This window comes from Harpegnathos saltator, unplaced genomic scaffold, assembly GCF_003227715.2.
Source record: "Harpegnathos saltator strain DR-91 unplaced genomic scaffold, Hsal_v8.6 scaffold795, whole genome shotgun sequence".
Lineage (NCBI taxonomy): Eukaryota > Metazoa > Arthropoda > Insecta > Hymenoptera > Formicidae > Harpegnathos > Harpegnathos saltator.
In genome coordinates, this window is record NW_020230643.1 from 189,592 (window position 1) to 209,798 (window position 20,207).

At 42.1% G+C, this 20,207-nt stretch overlaps 1 protein-coding gene across 1 annotated transcript; it reads right to left on the minus strand.

Moving 5' to 3' along the window:
• Positions 1 to 19,535: 19,535 nt before the first annotated feature.
• Positions 19,536 to 19,998, minus strand: LOC112590364 (uncharacterized). The gene has a single exon (XM_025306650.1). The coding sequence runs from the start codon at positions 19,908 to 19,910 to the stop codon at positions 19,545 to 19,547; it is 366 nt and encodes a 121-aa protein (XP_025162435.1). The 5' UTR covers positions 19,911 to 19,998; the 3' UTR covers positions 19,536 to 19,544.
• Positions 19,999 to 20,207: the final 209 nt, after the last annotated feature.

Genomic DNA, 20,207 nt, shown 5'->3' on the forward strand with positions numbered 1-20,207 from the left:
TAACATAACCTTCAAAAGTATTCAGTTTAGTACAGTCGAAAATGGCAACAGATAAGGTGCATATCCGACACTGCATTCTTTACGAATTCCAACAAGGAAAAAATGCTGCAAGAGCGTATGAATCGATTTGTTCCTTTCTCGGCGAAGGTATTGTATCGTACGATGTGTGCGCATTTTGGTTTAAGCGGTTTTGGTAAAAGCGGTAATTTCAGTCTAATCGATAAACAACACCCTGGAGGCTCTCCGAGGTGCGATAATGATGATTTGGAACAACTGCTCGCTGAGAATTCGGCACAAACACTCGGCAAAAAGAGCTTGCAGAACAGTTAGGAGTAACGCAACAAACGATTTCTAAACACCTACATGAAATGGGAAAGATCCAGAAAGAAGGAAAATGGGTTCCGCATGAACTCACTGAAACCAACAAAAATCAACGAGTGGCAGCGTGTCTTTCTCTTCTCAATAAGCAGCGTTGAAAGTCTTTCTTGTGGAAAATCGTTACGGGCGATGAGAAATGGATACTCTATGACAATCCGAAACGCAGAATCATCAAAATCGGTCGCAAAACCCAATCGCTTCGGAAAGAAGGTTCTTCTCTGCATTTGGTGGGATATCAGGGGCGTGCTTTATTATGAGCTTTACTATGAGTTGTTGGAACCGGGTGAAACAGTTACTGCGGACTGCTACCAACGTCAATTAACCTGCTTGAGTCAAGAATTGGAACGAAAACGCCCGTATACTGGCAAAGGAGATCGTCCAGTGAAATTGTTGCATGACAACGCTAGGCCACACATTGCTTCCAATACAAAAGACACCATAATGAGTCTTGGCTGGGACGTCTTGCAACACTCGGCGTATTCGCCAGACATTGTTCTATTCGATTATCACTTGTTCCGATCGATGCAACACGCCTTGTCCGATATACACTTCCAATCAGTGGATGCGAAAATTCGGAAATGGCTTGACGACTTTATTGTGTCCAAAGACGTAACATTTTTCCGAGATGGAATTCACCAGCTGCCTGAAAGATGGCTTAAAGTTATAGAAAGCAACGGCGAATACTTTGATTGAACAATTTAATTTACTTTCTTTTAAAATAAACCTTGAATGTAGCTGAAAAAATTGGATTATTCATTTGTACACCTAATACATGTTAGTTGTAATTTCCCACTCATAGAAAGTTGCAGTTATATAACAGAAATATCACATGTTACCAAAATGTTTATACAGAGTATACCAGGAAGAAAGGTCAATATTTCATGGGGGTATAGAATGAGGTAATATAAGGAAAAAATGTTATATAAACATGGTGTCGTTTATTACTGGTTTCCGAGATAGAGCTATGTTAAATTACACGTCGGAATTTAAAGTTGACGTGTCATTGGGATTTCATTCTTCACCGTAACGGAGTGCTGCAGGCTGTGTATCAGTTGGAAATATTAACGAAACATACCTGGTGATCTGTCCTGCTGTTTGTGACACACTGCAAACATGTCACACGTGTTTTCTAATGTAGAGTACGCAGATATGGTTTATGTTTATGGGTATTGTGATGGCAGTGCTCCCGCAGCCGTTGAAGGATGTCATCGCCATTTTCCGATGCGCCATATTCTAGACCGAAGAGTATTCTCAAACGTATTTAACAGCTTACGTGAAAATGGTACACTTCCCAGTGCTCACATCACATCTGAACGTAGAGTTGAGAGAAATGTTGAGGAAGAAGAAAATGTACAATACTTCAAATGGTACAAAGGAGCTCTACGAGTAGTTCAAGAAGGATTTCTGCACGTACTGGTGTTCCTCGGACACGTGTCTGACGGATACTGCATGACCAACATCTGTACCCATTTCATCTGCAACGAGTACAAAATCTCCATGAAGGAGATCGAGCCACATGTCTATAGTTTTGCCAGTGGCTACAGAATCATCGTGAATTGATTCTCGTCATACTTTTCACTGACAAAGCAACATTTACGCGTAATGATATAAATAATACGCGTAACACCCATCGTTGGTCGCAAGATAACCCTAACACCATTGTTGTATAGATTTCCCAAGGTCGTTTCTCCGTCAACGTATAGGTAACGTATGTGGCATAATTGATGGAATGCTGATTGGTCCCGTTATTTTACAAAATCGTATGACAGAGCAGTTACCTCGACTTTTTGCAAAAACGCTTCTACAATAACCAGAAGATATTTCCCTGGTTACACGAAGAACAATGTATTTTCAGCACGACGGAGCACCTGCTCATAACACACATCTTGTGAGAGAACACTTAAATGCAGTGTTTCCACATCGCTGGATCAATCGCGGTGGGACAGTGCAGTGGCCACCAAGATCATTCGACCTAACTCCCCTGGATTTCTGCTTATGGGATTTGTTAAAATATAAGGTGTATAAAACTAAAGTGAATACACGGGATGAACTTATTGCGCTTGTAATAGCCGCTTGACTAAATTAGGGGCCGTAAAGATGCCCTCCGGCGCGCATCCCGCCACGTTCTCATAAGATGTGACAAATGTATCGAAGTACGGGGCGAAATATTCGAAATTTGTTATGATAGATGTATTACAATGTAATTGCAGTAAACTTCAATTCATATTAGACAATTCCGACATGTAATTTAATATAGCTGTATCTCGGAAACCAGTAATAAACGACACCATGTATATATAACATTTTCGCCTTATAAAGGGTTTTTCAATAAGGGCGAGTCGATGTTGCAATGGAATAAAACAAGCTATGTGTGAAGTATTAACGAAATGCTTTTTTTATTTGAAAGGCCCATGTATGCCATTATGTGTGGAATATAACATCGTTCAAATGTCCGCCGCAGCTTCTCACGGTGGCACGGATCCGAGTGGTCCAATTTTCAATGATTCTGCCGCATAAATCCGGCTGAATTTGAGCGATGGCCTGGGTTATGTTGACTTTAAGGGCATCGGTCGATTGCGGCTTATTGGCAAAGACCTGCGACTTCAGAAAACCCCACAAGAAAAAGCCTAGCGGGGTCAAATTGCACGATCTTGGTGGCCAATTCACGTCACCTATGCGAGAGATAACCATATCCTCAAATCGTTCATGCAGAATGTCCATCGTGGCGTCCGCTGTGTGGCACGTACGTGTGGCGCCGTCCTGCTGGAACCACATGTCGTCCACGTCCATATCGTTCAATTTGGGCCAAAAGAAATTAGTTATCATCGTTCTGTAGCGCTCGCCATTGACGGTGATGGCCTCACCAACGTCGTTTTCGAAAAAGTATGGACCAATGACGCCGCCGGCCCAAAATCCGCACCAAACAGTAACTTTTTGTGGATGCATTGCTATCTGTTGAACCTCGTGTGGATCGGCGTCGTGCCATATACGGCAATTATGCTTGTTAACATAGCCATTCATCCAAAAATGCGCTTCGTCGCTAAAGATGATTTTTCGGCCAAAATTGGGGTCCTCTTCCAAATGCTCCGAAGCCCAGTCAGCGAAAAAACGGCGTTGTCTATGGTCATTAACTTTGAGTTCCTGGACCAGTTGGATTTTGTACGGGTGCAGGCCCAAGTCCCGACGCAAAATTCGCCAAGTTGAAGTCTGCGAAAGGCCGAGTTCTTGTGCACGGCGAGGAATTGACTGCCTCGGGTTCTCCTGCACACTTTCACTTACAGCGGCGATGTTCTCGGCCGATCTGGCGTTCCTTTGACGTACGGCTGTTGGCTGATCGTTTACCGAACCGGTCGTCTCGAATTTGGCCACCAAACGTTGGAGAGTCGACTTTGAAAGGCCACCGCGTCTGCCGTAAAATGGGAGCAACGCGCGCAACGTTTGCACTAACGAACACTCATTTTGATAATAAAGTTTTATCATTTGGACGTGCTGCTCAATCGTGTAACTTGTCATGGTGATTTGGCATCAGTGACTGAATAATAAACAACAGGTTAGACAGACGCCGCCAAAACAACATGGCCGCCACAGGCTGCCAACATCGATCCGCACCAATTGAGAAACCCTGTATTACCTCATTCTATACCCCCACGAAACATTGACCTTTCCTCCCGGGACACCCTGTATGCTGTTATACCAGGTTATACTAGGTGTGCAACTAAGTTTCCGGGTTTTACATATGGATGGTGCTAACGACACATGTAGTCGACATACATGTCTGAAGTTGTGTTTTTTTATAGCTTGGACATCTGTTAACAATAACCAGTCGTAATACCAACACATATCGCAACGCTAAAATATTTTTTCTAATAACGAAGATGTCGAGTTTTGTGCCAAATAAACAGCATTTGCAGGAAGCTTTGTTTTTCTGCTTTAACTTGAAAAAAGTGCAGCTGAAGCACGTCGTTTGCTTGAGGAGGCCTGCAGCGAACATGCATAATCGAAAACTACCTGTGAAGATTGGTTTAAACGCTTCAGAAGTGGCGATTTCGATACTGAGGACAAGAAGCGCTCCGAAAGACCAAAAAATATTGAGGACGCCGATCTGCAAGCGTTATTGGATGAAGATGATTTTTTTTTTTGGTAACGCAGGGGAAATCCTCATGGATACCCCCGACCCTTTGAGGGGGGGTCGGGGGTTATGTCGGACTCTTACCTACTAAAACCCCTGCGGGATGTCTACCAGTCGGACCGTGGTGGGAGGAGTCAGGGGAACTACTCCCGTATTCTCTCCCCGTGGATGAAGATGATACGCAAACACAAGATCAACTTGCAGAGGCATTAAACATGACTCGCCAAGGTATTTCCAAACGTTTACATGCGATGGGAGAAATTCAAAAGGAAGGAAAATGGGTGCCGTATGAGTTGACTGAGAAACATATGGAAAATCGAAGAACCACTTCCGAAATTTTGCTTTTGCGGCATGAAAGAAAGAGTTTCCTACATCGAATTGTTACTGGCGATGAGAAGTGGATATATTTCGAGAATCCCAAACGCAAAAAATCGTGGCTTTCACCTGGCGAAGCATCAACATCGACGGCACGGCCAAATCGCTTCGGAAAGAAGACAATGCTCTGCGTTTGTTGGTACCAAAAGGAATCGTGTACTATGAGCCGCTGAAACTGGGCGAAACTGTCAATGGGCATCGCTACCGATAACAACTGATCAATTTGAACCATGCATTCCTCGAAAAACGGCCAGAATGGGACACGAGACACGAGCGAGTGATATTGCAGCACGACAACGGTCTGTGCCATCGCACTTTCATCGTACAGGACACCATCAAAACGCTGAAATGGGATCTGCTACCGCACCCGCCGTATTCGCCAAACCTGGCCCCTTCCGATTATCACTTGTTCCGGTCGATGGCACATGGCTTGGCTGGGCAACACTTTTTTTTTGGTCACGCAGGGGAAATCCTCATGGAATGAATTCCGACATAACCTCCTTCGCCCCTTGGGGAGGGCGGAGGTTATGTCGGACTTCTACCGACTAAAACCCCTACGGGGTGCCTACTACTCGGACCGTGGTGGGGAAAGTCAGGGATACTACGCCTGCATTCCCTCCCCGACAGGCTGGGCACCAATTTCGAAGAAGTGCAAAATTGATCGGATGAATGGTTTCGGTCCAAAGCCGCGTCGTTTTATTGTCGCGGTATTCATGTATTGCCAGAGAGATGGCAAAAATGTGTAGCTAGCGAAGGACGATACTTTGAATAAATCATTTTTTGCATTGTTTCTCTTGAAATTTTCCATTTTTCATTGATCAAAAAACCCGGAAACTTAGTTGCGCACCTAGCTGTAATATTATTGTTATGTAAAAAGTCTACTCCTAATTTTCTCGTGTCTTGCATCCATCGATAGCTTCGATTCTAAGCGGTCATTCCTCCATGTGCTGACCACGTTAGATTTTACTTAACCTGACAATCGAGTGGCACGCAGTTATCCAAATGACGCCAACGATGTTCTTCGTACGCCTCCACTGTCAATGACGAATTTATCGATTTTCTTGTACCATTCTCTGCCCGATTGTTTCAATCCATATAATGGTTTTAATAGTTTGCAGACTTTCGACTCTTCTCCTTGTTTAATATACATTTCGGGTTGTTCCATATATATCTCGTCGGAAAGTTCACCTTGTACGTATGCTGTTACCACATCCATTTGATGTACGTGCATTTCGTCGTTTACTGATGCTGCAAGTAAAGTCCGTATAGATTCATACCTAGCGACCGGGGCGAACACCTCATCGAAGTCCACTCCTTCGCGCTGTGTATGTCCTTGCACAACTAATCTGGCTTTGAATTTTTCAATGTCGTTATTTTGATCATACTTAGTTTTAAAAACCCAACGATTGGATAATATTTTCTTGTTTTCTGGCTTAGGTACCAGAATCCATGTGGCATTCTCTTATAGACTCCTATATTCGCGATCCATAGTATCTAGTCATGTTTCATTATCACTTCGGTTCAATGCTTCAGACACTGTTTCTGGATCTGCAATTCTCGTGTCATCGTTATGATAGATCTTCTTTGGTCTGCCGCGTTAACCTGTCCTTAATATCTTTGGTCGACCTCTTCCGCGACGGACAACATTTCTCGTCTCATTGGATGCTCCTTGTTCGTGTTCTTGAATTTCAGCTTCAGTTTCTTCCGAACTTGATTCTTCTTCTCGTGTATCTTCTAATGGTATAACATTTGAGTTACTAGTAGCGCTTTTCGGTAATCAAATACTGACAAATACATCTTCCTTTGATGCATTATTTGAATTTAATTCTTCGAAGAATCTTACATCTCGAGCCTTGATGACAGTTTTTGTTCCCGGTTTTTAGAGCCTGTACGCCTTGGATTCTTCTGAATACCCCACTAAAATGTATTCATCTCCTTTTGGTTGAAACTTCCCTCGTTTCTGCGATTTATCCAATACTATTGCTTTAGATCCGATGATCCAGAGAAATCCAATGTATGGTTTGCGACTTGACCACGCCTCATAGGGTGTTTTTCCATTTATTGTCTTTGTTATGCATCTGTTTCGAAGGTACGTAGCAGAATTTATTGCCTCCGCCCATAATGATTGGGGAAGATTACCTTGTAGCATGATGCATCTGGCCATCTCGACCAACGTACGATTTTTACGTTCTGCGACTCCGTTCTGTTGAGTATATAGTTCTGTGGAGTATATTAATTGATGAACTTAATTAATTGATGAAACACTTAATTGATGAATAATTCCTTCATCTTTCAAGAAGGCTTTAAAGTCGTTTGACAAATATTCTCTTCCGTTATCTGTTCGAAGTTTTCTGATGTAGCATCCTGTTTGCTTCTCGACTTTTCGCTTATAGTCTTTAAAAGCTTCCAAAACATCCGAACGTCTACGTAACATTATCGTTTCCGTATAACCTGTGCAGTCATCCGTAAATGTTACAAAGTATTTGGCACCTCCCAAAGATTCGATGCTCATTGGACCACAAATGTCCAAGTGAATAAGACCTAACACTTCAGAATTGCGATGGGTAGAATTTTTAAACGGTTGAATGTGTATTTTACATCTGGCACATACCTCGCAGTTGAATTCATTTGATTTTGTAATGATACTCATGCCGTCGACCAAGTTTCCTATCTTCATCCTTTTAAGGTCGTTAATATTTATGTGTCCATACCTTTGATGCCACTTCTGTAGATTTCCGTCACTCTCATTTCTTGCTAATAACGCACGATCTACCTTTTCATCTACAACATATAACTGATCTCGCCTAGTAGCTGTCAAAATTGTAGAGCCGTCTTTTCGCTTAATAAATGCGCGATTTCTTACAAATGTCACGGAATAACCTATATTCGTCACGCTAGGCACTGATAACAAATTGTTGCGCAATTCCGGTACATATAATGCGTTTTCTAACTTAACCGATTTACCGCTATATCGATTTATTCTTAAGTCTAGATTTACATTATCCGATCCTGCTGATTTTACGAACTGTTCAGTCGCCGTATATACTCTTGACTGTTCGTTTTTATCGAGAGACTCAAATTTTCGTTTGTCGTGTGCCTTGTGCCTTGTTGCGCCGCTGTTAAGACACCAAACTTCCGATTTCGTTACGAGTTCCGCGTTACAAGCTATCGCAGTTAGCGCGTTATCCGAATTATCTGTTTTATCACGTTATTGCTTCGATCTACAATCGCGACTTCTATGCCTTATTTTGTCACAGTTAAAGCACTTTCCGTCAAATTTTCGCAATGTACCTTTCGCATTATTATTTTTGTAATTCGCACGAGGTTATTTTCCTCGTTCTGCACTCCCCTTCGCCACCAGTGAGTCGTTTTTCTTGCTGCTGTCGTTTGCCTTTGCATCTCGGTCGTCTTGTCTTGCTTCCTCTTCCATTAGTTTCGCTTTTAGTACTTCTAGCGACGGTATATTATCTCGCGACTCGATGGCTACACTGAAGTTCTCATATTCCGTCGGTAATGAACTTAACAACATTATCGATAATAGTTCTTCCGGAATCTCTATACCGGCTTCCTCTAGTTGTCCTGCCTTGCTCAAGAATTCGTTCACGTGTTGCGTCATCGTTGCATCCAGTCCCTTCTGCATCCTTAACAATTGTTTGTACAGCGTAGCTTTCCTTACCGGGCCTTTAGATTCGAACACTCCCTTGAGGATATCCCAAGTTGCTTTCGACGTTTCAGCCTTTTTTACGTGACTCAACTAGCCATGTGAAATACTGAGATTTATCAAAGCTAATGCTTTCGAGTCCTTTCTTATCCAGTCTTGTGCATCTTCAGGCGGTTTGACTTCTGTGCCGTCGACATAATGCCACAGATCGTTGTAGACCAATACGCTCTTCATCTGGATCCTCCACAACTCGTAACTGCTTTCGGTCAATTTTTCTACGTTTGAGAACGTGCTCGCGGATGTCATATTTTCTGATATTCACTGTCTGCTCAGTAGAATTAGATACCTGGGCCCATAACCTGTTGGGAATGGCTCAACAGATGTACTATTATCTTGTAGGGTTTACAACACGTATTTATTAAACGTCTTATTAAAGAAATACAGAGCTCGGCAACCATGTGCCTGTGGCGTAGGCAAAAAACTGAGTGAACTAACTACTAGATAGAAGAACACGCTACGCGCATGTGCGATGCCAGCTCCATCGGTGTCTATACAAAGAGAACTAACGACTCGAGTATACGTAGATCACTTCTAACAAAATGCAATAACAAAATAATATAATTGTGTAAAATAATTAAATTGTGTTATAAATATAATGTATTATAAAACTTATTGTAAGTCTTACTTATTATTATTTGAGAAATAATCAAATTAGATAAAATTCCTTTTTGAACTAACCACGAATATTGCACAGCCAATTCATTAGAGAAAATTTTCTCTATTATCCTTCTAATCATAATTTTGGGATTTGCTCCTCCAAGCCTTGAAAGTTCTGTTACCTTAAAGAATTTAGTAAGAAACAATAAGGTGGCTAATTTATAATAAACTATAATAGAACTTGTGTTATGTAAGGTAGAATTTCTATATACATATGACGTTTTTGACACCAGCAGAAACAGTTTTTCGTTTATTAAAATTTGGTTTAAACAATATTTGTTACATGAGGGCTATTTAAAATTGTCGCATCAGAATGTGAGATTATATGCGAATCAGGAATAGTGCGTGATACATGCCCGTAGTATGACAAAAACAGCCTACATGATACAGAATACATTTGTTATTTCGTGATTTCGTGCACTCCGCGTAAGAGTCGGTTCACAACTTTGCTTTAGGCTTTAAGCTATAAGTAACTGACCAACCACAATCGATTATTTTTCTTGTGCCTCAAGAATAATCAACTGTGGTTGGTCAATTATTTATGTGTTAAAGATTAAAGTAAGGTTGTAAACCGATCCTAACGCTGCTCCATGCACAATCTAGTATACTAATTTCAGGTAGCAAGTACACGTCATTTTGATGTGAAAATTTGATGGGTTTTGACAAAAAACGACCAAAATGACGAACAAATTACCAAAAATAACGTGAAAATGACGGCAAAATGATAGGAATAAGTCACAGGCCAATAACAACATTTCAAGACGTTTAAATGACTTTTCTTAACGTCATTAAAACCTTGTACAAAAACGTCACAAAAAAGACGTTTTACATTAGACACTATGATGTTTTTTGGCGTCATTCGATCAATAATTACTAGTTTTTTACGTCAAAATGACGTGTGCTTTCTTCCTCAGATTAAAACTTTAGACACGTGCAAGGATTCAACTTTAAACAGCTCGAAAAAAAATCTATTGTTTAAACGAACGTTTTGATAAAGGAAGAAGATATTTCTTCTAGTCTTAAGAATCGTCCTGTGCATTTTGTATTCGGAAGTTCTGAGACAAACTGTATAACTTTATTTATAATAGAATTACTTTTATGTTGCTCTATTAAAATTTATTCCAATAACTTACAAATTCCTTTCTCTTTTCTTCATTTAAAGTTTAAAGATAGGTTTAAAGATAGGATTCACCGGGCAATTAAAGCAGCGAAATATCAATATCCCCGTTATACATTGCATCATTCATCAAGAGGCATTGTGTAGTAAAGTAGTAAAATTATCCACAGCTATGGAGACTGTGACAAAAATAATTAACGTTAGTAAAAGTGGAAATAAGTTTCTTACTCATCACAAATTTCAATTATTTCTTCATGAACATGATGCTGTTCACAAAGATGTTCCACTTCATTGCCCGGTTCGTTGGCTTAGTGCTGCTAAATGTTTAGAAACATTTTCTTCCATAAGAAAAGAGATCCTCCTTTTCTTGCAAGAAATAAACAACCCGAAATTTCAGGAGTATATATCCCTTTTACAAGATGTCACATTTCTTGCCGAACTTGCCTTCATTACCGACATCACGAACCAACTTAGGCTTCTCAATTTAAAGCTGCAAAGAATGGGTCAAAATATTTGTCAATTAGTGAGTCACATTGATTCCTTCCGAATAAAATTACAGTTATTAAAATCTCATTTAAATAATGATATTTTTCAATTCTTTCCTTCTTGCCAAGTTCTTCTCGAAGAATACGGCAATAGCTGTAATTTTAAGGAGTATAATCATTTTATACAATCTGTCATAAACGAATTCGATACGCGTTTTACTTGCTTCGAAAACCTTCGAAAGGAATTAATTCTTTTCGCGAATCCCTTTACAGCGGCAATCGACGAACAGCCTCTCGAGTTGCAGGAGGAATTATGCGATTTGCAAAACGATATTTCGTTCAAAATGGTTAAAGAAACCGCTGTCGATCTTTACAAAATACTGGAAAAGTCATTATACCCCAAGCTTCGGGATTTCGGACTTCGCATTCATTCTATGTTTGGATCCACGTATCTGTGTGAAACTTCATTTTCAAAAATGAAGTTTATAAAAAATGAGAAGCGTTCCTCTTTAAACGACGATTCCTTACCACGTCTTATGCGGCTCGCTACATGCAATATGCAAATTGACGTTTCCGCTCTTACTAATAAAAGACGCCGAAAATCGAATTAAATATTCTCCATTTAACATATTTTATTTCGCTTCTGTTCAATTAGTTACGGGTTGTTACAGTCATCAGTGGATTAGGCCTACTGGGGATACCACTTAAAAAAAAACGCGTCAACAATAGTACCTCATGCGTGGAAAACTACTGGAAACACGCTCCTGAGGCTCCAGCGGCTTATAGGCAGCATGCGGAATGGCGAGGTAAAGGGAACAGCGGTGGGCGGAGATAGTCGAAAATCGGCCGTCGCGTGCATTTTTTGCCGAGCTCTGATACATATACACTCAAACGCAAAAAACCCGGTACACTAAAAATTTGGGAAAAAATTACAAAATTTCAAATGATCATAACTTGGTAAATAATGAAGATACAAATATGCGCAGAAATGCAAAATGAAGCTTGAAACGTCCTCTTTAAGAATATCTGAATGGCAATTATGCTCGGCCATTTTTTTCGAAATGGCGAATGATAAAGTGAGAGGATGGAAAATTGATAATCAAAGGTCCGTGTTTGCGATGGTGCATGGTGTGCATCAGGTATCGCAGCGTAATGGGACCAAATGCACATGAAAGTATAGAGTGTTATCTTTAAAATGCTACTTTACCGAGCTCGATGTGATCATTTTTCACTGAGTTGTTCCAAATTTTGCTAAAAATGCGGTTTTCTTGTTAAATTTGCATAATTCAGTGAATAAGTATCGTATCAATCTCTATAACGAAGTATTTTAAAGAAAACATTCTATACTTTTAAGTACTTTTCGTCCCATTGAGCTGCGACACTTACTTTGCTCCATGCGCCATCGCACGCTCGAACCTTTTTTTAGCAACTTTTCATGTTCTCCTTTTTATCACCCGCCATTTTGAAAAAATATCGTTGCGCACAATTTCGATAGATCTTTCAAAAAGTATGGTTTCAAAGCTTTCAAACCGTTTTTGAAATTTGCTGCTAGGATATTTAGGTGTCGAGATATTCAATTTCGAATTTGCAACAAATGTCGATTCAGCCAGGCTTAAGGAGCTAAGAGGCTCTTCGGTTCGTTTGGCTCTTTCATAATTTCAATAGCTGTGTTCATGTTTCTCTATATAATAATTTACATAACCAACAAAATATATTCAATGATTTGCATTTATTATTTTGAAAGCCAGGGAAATGAAAGTAAAATTCAATTTAGGTTCTTCATTTTGCGTAATCGATATTACGTAATAAAGATGAATTGCGTTTTAAGATACCGCTGTCATTAGCTCAAATTATGGTTGTAAGTCTTCCCAATATAAACCGCATGGAGTTTTACTGATAGGAAAAGTCCCATTGTATGTAGTGTGTGTGTGTGTGTGTGTGTGTGTGTCTGTCTACCACAAGGATAAGGACCCCGTGGTTCGTCAGCTCCACAGTATTTCAAGATTTCACACCCTCCTTGTGGTGTGAGTGTGTGTGTGTGTGTGTGTGGTGTTACAGCAGAGATAAGGACCCCGCAGTTCGCCACTCCTGCAGTAATTAATGACTCCAAACCCTCTCTGCTGTGTGTGTGGTGTGTGGGTACTAATAGTGGATATGACTGCCTCGTGCGCGTATTACCTCATTCATACGATCAGGCATACTCCTTATTAGTCTTTTAATTTCATCCTGCGTAATTGTATTCCATTCGTTTTCAAGAATTATTCGCAGTTCTCGCAGTGACTGAGGAGCAGGTACGTGACTTCGTACTTTCCTGCCGAGGTTGTCCCATAAGTGTTCGATTGGATTTAAATCTGGACTATTTGCTGGCCAATCGAGTCGATTTATGCCAACTTCATCGAAGAAATCAAGCACTCTTCTCGCAGTGTGTGGTCGAGCATAAACAAGAAGTTCTCTCCGAGGAAGGGTGCGTGCGGGACAACATACGGAATGAGTATGTCTTCCACATATACATCTGCGTTCATATTCTTGTCAAAAAAGTGCAGATCTGTATGAGCATTAGCTGAAATTCCTGCCCAAATCATTACAGAGCCTCCATTGTAGCTATGCCTCTCACTTACCGTACAGTCTGCAAATCATTCTCCACCGCGACGATAAACTCGTTCTCGTCCATCTGGAGAATAGACGCAAAAACGAGATTCATCGCTAAAGAGTACTTTGCTCCAGTCTGCGTAAGTCCAGTCTCTATGCTCAACTGCAAAATTGAGTCGAGCTACGCGATGGTGACATTTAAGCAAAGGTACAGCTGTTGGCCTGCGCGAAAGCAGATTTTGTTCCTTTAATCTTCTCCGAACGGTGTTAACGGATACATTAATGTTGCGGACATCCCTTAAATTGTTTCTAATTTGAACAGATGTTCGATGTCTGTCTCCTAACGAATTTGAAACAATAAATCGGTCATCATTGTGATTGGTACATCGAGGACGTCCCGAACCAGGCCTTCTATGGAAAGAATTGGTTTGTAAGTACCTGGCATAAGCACGTTGCACAGTTGACACTGACAAATCAAGTGCCTAAGCAACGTACCTTCGACTTCTGCCATATTCAATTAAAGCAATAACTTGAGCAGCCTTTTCAGGATTTATCGTCGCCATAATCGACGCAATAATTTCGATGCGAAACAATCAATTATGGTTTAAATTGGTGAAGTTGCACGAAGCAATGCGCCTCGAAAGGAAAATATCACGGAAAAAGAAAAGTCGCACGAGGCAGCGCTTATCAGAGTGAACACGTTCGGAAAAGGAAAATTGTTTGTCTTTGTTTATTGTCTTGGCACATACATTTAAGAAAAATCCAGTCAAGCCAGGCGTTAAAGCCCGGCGCACCGACAGAATCTCAGTCAAGCCAGAACGTAAGCCCGGCGTACTGACAAACTCGCGAAGTCCAGCGTACAAAAGATAGTGCCACTATCGGCGGTGGACCGTACGAAGGCCAAAAGCTGTACTAAGGCAATCTCTGATCGTCTCCGCGGGCACTCTTATATGCCCTGGGCAGCTCGAACTCGCGTGCGAGCCGAGGGGCTCGCGCGCGCGACAACCTAGATCGCCGCGTTGCGGCGGCTCTGTGGACTAGCAGCGCCAGGGAATTTCGACGTTCAGGTGGCGTCCAGCGACTCGGCATCCCGCGCGCCGGGTCACCGCGAACTCAGGCGCGATCCTGAACAGCATATTCAAGCTGTGTACCATAATAGCCAATCGTACGAAGAAGGTAGAGAGCTAGGGACAGCTTCGCGAACTAAAGTGTATACCACAGTGATCATGCGTAACTGAAGGGTAAAGAATGATAACTTTTGATAAAAATTAAATTTCCAATTCGCAAAATTGTGTAAATTATTGTATAGAGAATAATGAACGCGGCTATTGACATTATGAAAGAGCCAAACGAACCGAAGAGCCTCTTAGCTCCTTAAGCCTGGCTGAATCGACATTTGTTGCAAATTCGAAATTGAATATCTCGACACCTAAATATCCTAGCAGCAAATTTCAAAAACGGTTTGAAAGCTTTGAAACCATACTTTTTGAAAGATCTATCGAAATTGTGCGCAACGATATTTTTTCAAAATGGCGGGTGATAAAAAGGAGAGCATGAAAAGTTGCTAAAAAAAGGTTCGAGCGTGCGACGGTGCATGGAGCAAAGTAAGTGTCGCAGCTCAATGGGACGAAAAGTACTTAAAAGTATAGAATGTTTTCTTTAAAATACTTCGTTATAGAGATTGATACGATACTTATTCACTGAATTATGCAAATTTAACAAGAAAACCGCATTTTTAGCAAAATTTGGAACAACTCAGTGAAAAATGATCACATCGAGCTCGGTAAAGTAGCATTTTAAAGATAACACTCTATACTTTCATGTGCATTTGGTCCCATTACGCTGCGATACCTGATGCACACCATGCACCATCGCAAACACGGACCTTTGATTATCAATTTTGCATCCTCTCACTTTATCATTCGCCATTTCGAAAAAAATGGCCGAGCATAATTGCCATTCAGATATTCTTAAAGAGGACGTTTCAAGCTTCATTTTGCATTTCTGCGCATATTTGTATCTTCATTATTTACCAAGTTATGATCATTTGAAATTTTGTAATTTTTTCCCAAATTTTTAGTGTACCGGGTTTTTTGCATTTGAGTGTATATATATATGTATATTCTTTATTGCCTCCCCTTGGGGTTACAATTCTTAACCTAACCTTTACATATCCTCTATCTTTCTTTTCTCTTATATTCTGAGCGCTCGAGTGAGAGAGCTCGCTTCACACACACACACACACACACACACACACACACACACATCATTCTTCTCCATTCTCTCCCCCTCTCTCACTTTCCACTCTTTTCCTCTCATTCCATGATCTCCGTTTCCGGTGCTCTTTCTATCTCCCTCCCTCTCTCCGTCTCCCTCCCCCTTCCTCCTCCTCCTCTCCTCCCCACCATTTTTCCACTTCCTTCATCCACCTCTCCTCTTTTCCCTCCTCTCCCAGTACCTCCCTCTCCATCTCCTGCCATCCTCTTTCTTCCCCCCATCCTGCGCACTCCTGCCATATATGCTTCCATGTTTCTTCCCTTCTCCCACACATCCTGCATCTCCTCTTTTCCTCCTCCTCCCAATACCTTCCTCCTCTTAACTCACATCCTAGCCTAAATCTCGCTATCCTCCTCTATCTTTTCTCTCCTCACCCCATTTTCAGATATCCTGGTACTCCCCTCCCTTTCATCCTTCCGCATCCCTCACTGTGTCTTGATTCTCTTATCCTTTCCCATCTCTCCTCTTCCTGCTTTCTCCTTTCTCTATTCTTTATTTCCTCCCCCCTTATCTCCTCTCCCTTTTCCCTCCTTTCCTCTATCTCGTCTATTTTCCACCCCCTATCCTCAAAGAACCTTCTCCTCTCCTCTTCCCATTTCCCCACTTCTTTTCCTCTCCTTGCCCTATTCCTCATCTCCATCCAGCACCTTCTTGCTATCTCTCCTCCTTTCCCTTCCTCCAGTCTCTTCTCATATCCCCATGCTCTAATTCCTGCTCTGCTTCTCATTAATTCCCTCTCTTATTATATACCCTGGGGTCCACCTCTCTACCCCCAATATCCATCTTAAATATCTTTCCTGTAGCTCCTCTATCCCTCTCCTCTCTTTCCATCCCCATATCTCTACCCCGTAGCTTATCACCGACCACACCAATTTGTCGAACAGCCATACCCTCCTACCCCAGTCCTTTCCAAACCTCCTCTTTCCTATCCCCCATACTTGTTTCATCACCTTCGCTCCTTTCTTTACCCTATCCTTGGTCTGCTCCTCTTGCCCCCGTTCCTTCTCATTATGTATCCTAAATATTTATATCCCCTTCCTCTATCCTCTTCCCTTTCCATCTCCAATCCACTTTCTTCCATTTTCCACTACTTTTCCTGCACCTCATTATTTTCGTTTTTTCTACAGAATTTTTTACAATTGGTGCGGGTCGATGTTGGAAGCCTGTGGCGGCCATGTTGTTTTGGCGGCGTCTGTCTAACCTATTGTTTATTATTCAATCACTGATGCCAAATCACCATGACAAGTTACACGACTGAGCAGCACGTCCAAATGATAGAACTTTATTATCAAAATGAGTGTTCGTTAGTGCAAACGTTGCGCGCGTTGCGCCCATTTTACGGCAGATGCAGTGGCCCTTCAAAGTCGACTCTCCAACGTTTGGTAGCCAAATTCAAGACGACCGGTTCGGTAAACGATCAGCCAACACCCATACGTCAAAGGAACGCCAGATCGGCCGAGAACATCGCCGCTGTAAGTGAAAGTGTGCAGGAGAACCCGAGGCAGTCAATTCCTCGCCGTGCACAAGAACTCGGCCTTTCGCAGACTTCAACTTGGCGAATTTTGCGTCGGGACTTGGGCCTGCACCCGTACAAGATCCAACTGGCCCAGGAGTTCAAAGTTAATGACTATAGACAGCGCCGTTTGTTCGCTGATTGGGCTTCGGAGCATTTGGAAGAGGACCCCAATTTTGGCCGAAAAATCATCTTCAGCGACGAGGCGCATTTTTTGATGAATGGCTATGTTAACAAGCATAATTGCTGTATATGGCACGACGCCAACCCACACGAGGTTCAACAGATAGCAATGCATCCACAAAAAGTTACTGTTTGGTGCGGATTTTGGGCCGGCGGCATCATTGGTCCATACTTTTTCTAAAACGACGTTGGTGAGGCTATCACCGTCAATGGCGAGCGCTACAGAACGATGATAACCAATTTCTTTTGGCCCAAATTGAACGATATGGATGTGGACGACATGTGGTTCCAGCAGGACGGCGCTACATGCCACACAGCAGACGCCACGATGGACATTCTGCATGAACGATTTGAGGGTATGGTTATCTCTCGCAGAGATGACGTGATTGGCCACCAAGATCGTGCGATTTGACCCCGCTAGACTTTTTCTTGTGGGGTTTTCTGAAGTCGCAGGTCTATGCCAATAAGCCGCAATCGACCGATGTCCTTAAAATCAACATAACCCAGACCGTCGCTCAAATTCAGCCGGATCTATGTGGCAGAATCATTGAAAATTGGACCACTCGGATCCGTGCCACCGTGAGAAGCTGCGGCGGACATTTGAACGATGTTATATTCCACACATAATGGCATACATGGGCCTTTCAAATAAAAAAAGAATTTCGTTAATACCTCACATACAACTTGTTTTATTCCATTGCAACATCGACCCGCCCTTATTGAAAAACCCTTTATATTTATTTCCAGTCCCTTCTTTTCTAAGTATCCCTCCAGTTTCCCCACCATTCCCTTCATCCACCACTCCTCATCCTCTGCCAATACCACCAAATCATCCGCATATGCCAATGTGTATATATGTATGTGTATATACCCTCTCTTCCCCCAACTTTACCCCTCCCCAGCCTCCCTTCCTCAGTTCCTCATCTATATCCGCAATTAATAATGTAAACAATATCGGACTTAACGGGCATCCTTGCCTCACCTCTCTCCCTGTCCAAAATCTCTCTCCCTCTCACCCCCCTATTCTCACTCTATTCCTTGTCTCCCCTATCACCTCCTCACATCTCCTTATCAGCCCTTCTCTCACTTCCCTTTCCCTCATTGCTCTTCCTAATATCCCCCTATCCACTGCATCAAATGCCGCCCTAAGATCCATAAACAGTTCATTCTTTTATCTCTCCTTTCCACCTGCCTGTTTATTAGATAGTTTAATGCATACACATTATCTATCGTCCCCCTTCCCTTTCTGAATCCCACCTGACTCTCTGGCAAAATCCTTTTCCTTTCCACCTCCTCTCTCATTCTCTCCGCTAGCACCGCCGTGTACACTTTGTACGCTGTTTGCGTCAGCGTCACCCCTCTGTATTCCTCCACCCTTTTTCCCTCCCCTTTCTTCATTATCGGCACTACCATTCCCTCACTCCATTCCTCCGGCCATCCCTTCCCCCTCCACACCCTTTCACATATTTCCCCCAACCATATTTGTACGAGGGTAGTTTGATAAGTCAGTGACTTTTTTAATAAAAGATATTTTTTTCGGCAAATAAGCGTTTTATTTCTCAACGTAGTCTCCTTTTAGCTCGATACATTTAGTCCACCGTTTTTCCAATTTTTTTATTCCTTCCAAATAATAGGTTTTCTCAAGGCCCTCAAAATAGGCGTTTGTTTCAGTGATGACCTCTTCATTCGACCCAAATCTCTTACCGCCCAGCCATTTCTTCAGGTTTGAAAACAGGAAATAGTCGCAGGGGGCTAAATCTGGTGAATATGCTGCATGGGGTAGCAGTTCGTAGCCCAATTTATGGATTTTTGCCATGGTGACTACACACGTGTGCACCCGTGCATTGTCCTAATGGAACAGCACTTTTTTCTTCGCCAAATGCGGTCGTTTTTGCTTCAAATCAATATCGAATCTGTCCAAAAGCTCTGAATAATATTCGCCGGTAATCGTTTTACCCTTTTCAAGGTAATCGATGTGAATGATACCGCGTGCATCCCAAAAAAACTGTGGCCATGACCTTGTTGGCTGACAGACCCACCTTGGCCTTCTTTGGTGCACGTTCACCTGAAGAAACCCACTGTCTTGATTGTTCCTTGGTCTCTGGTGTGGTGTGATGGATTCATGTTTCGTCTACGATAACGAAACGGCGCAAAAACTCGTTTGGATTGCGGCTGAACATCGCCAAACACTCCTTTGAAATGGTCACACGGTTGCGCTTATGGTCGAGTGTGAGCAATCGCGGCACCCATCGCGCGGATAGCTTTTTCATGTCCAAATATTCATGTAAAATGTGATGTACCCGCTCAGTTGAGATGCCTACAGCCTCAGCCACTTCACGCACTTTCATTCTCCGATCGTCCAATATCATTCCATGGATTTTATCGACGATTTCTGGCGTGACGACCTCTTTTGGGCGACCTGAACGTTCGGCGTCACTTGTGCTGGTACGACCACAACGGAACTCAGTAAACCACTTCTTAACCATTGAAATTGATGGTGCAGAGTCCCCATAGTATTTATCAAGCTTTGCCTTGGTTTCGGTGATGGTTTTTTTACTCAAAACATAATGCTTAATCAGCACACGAAATTCACTTTTTTCCATTTTCGTTAAAATTCACGAGGTTATCTGCTTTCAATGGCTGTCAAACACTAACTAAATGGCGCAGCTTGCCCAAACTTGTACAGTAGTCTATTAATAGATGGCAGTTGACGGGAGCAGTGCTGCATTTAAAGTTACTGCGCGGAAAATTCAAAAAGTCACTGACTTATCAAACTGCCTTCG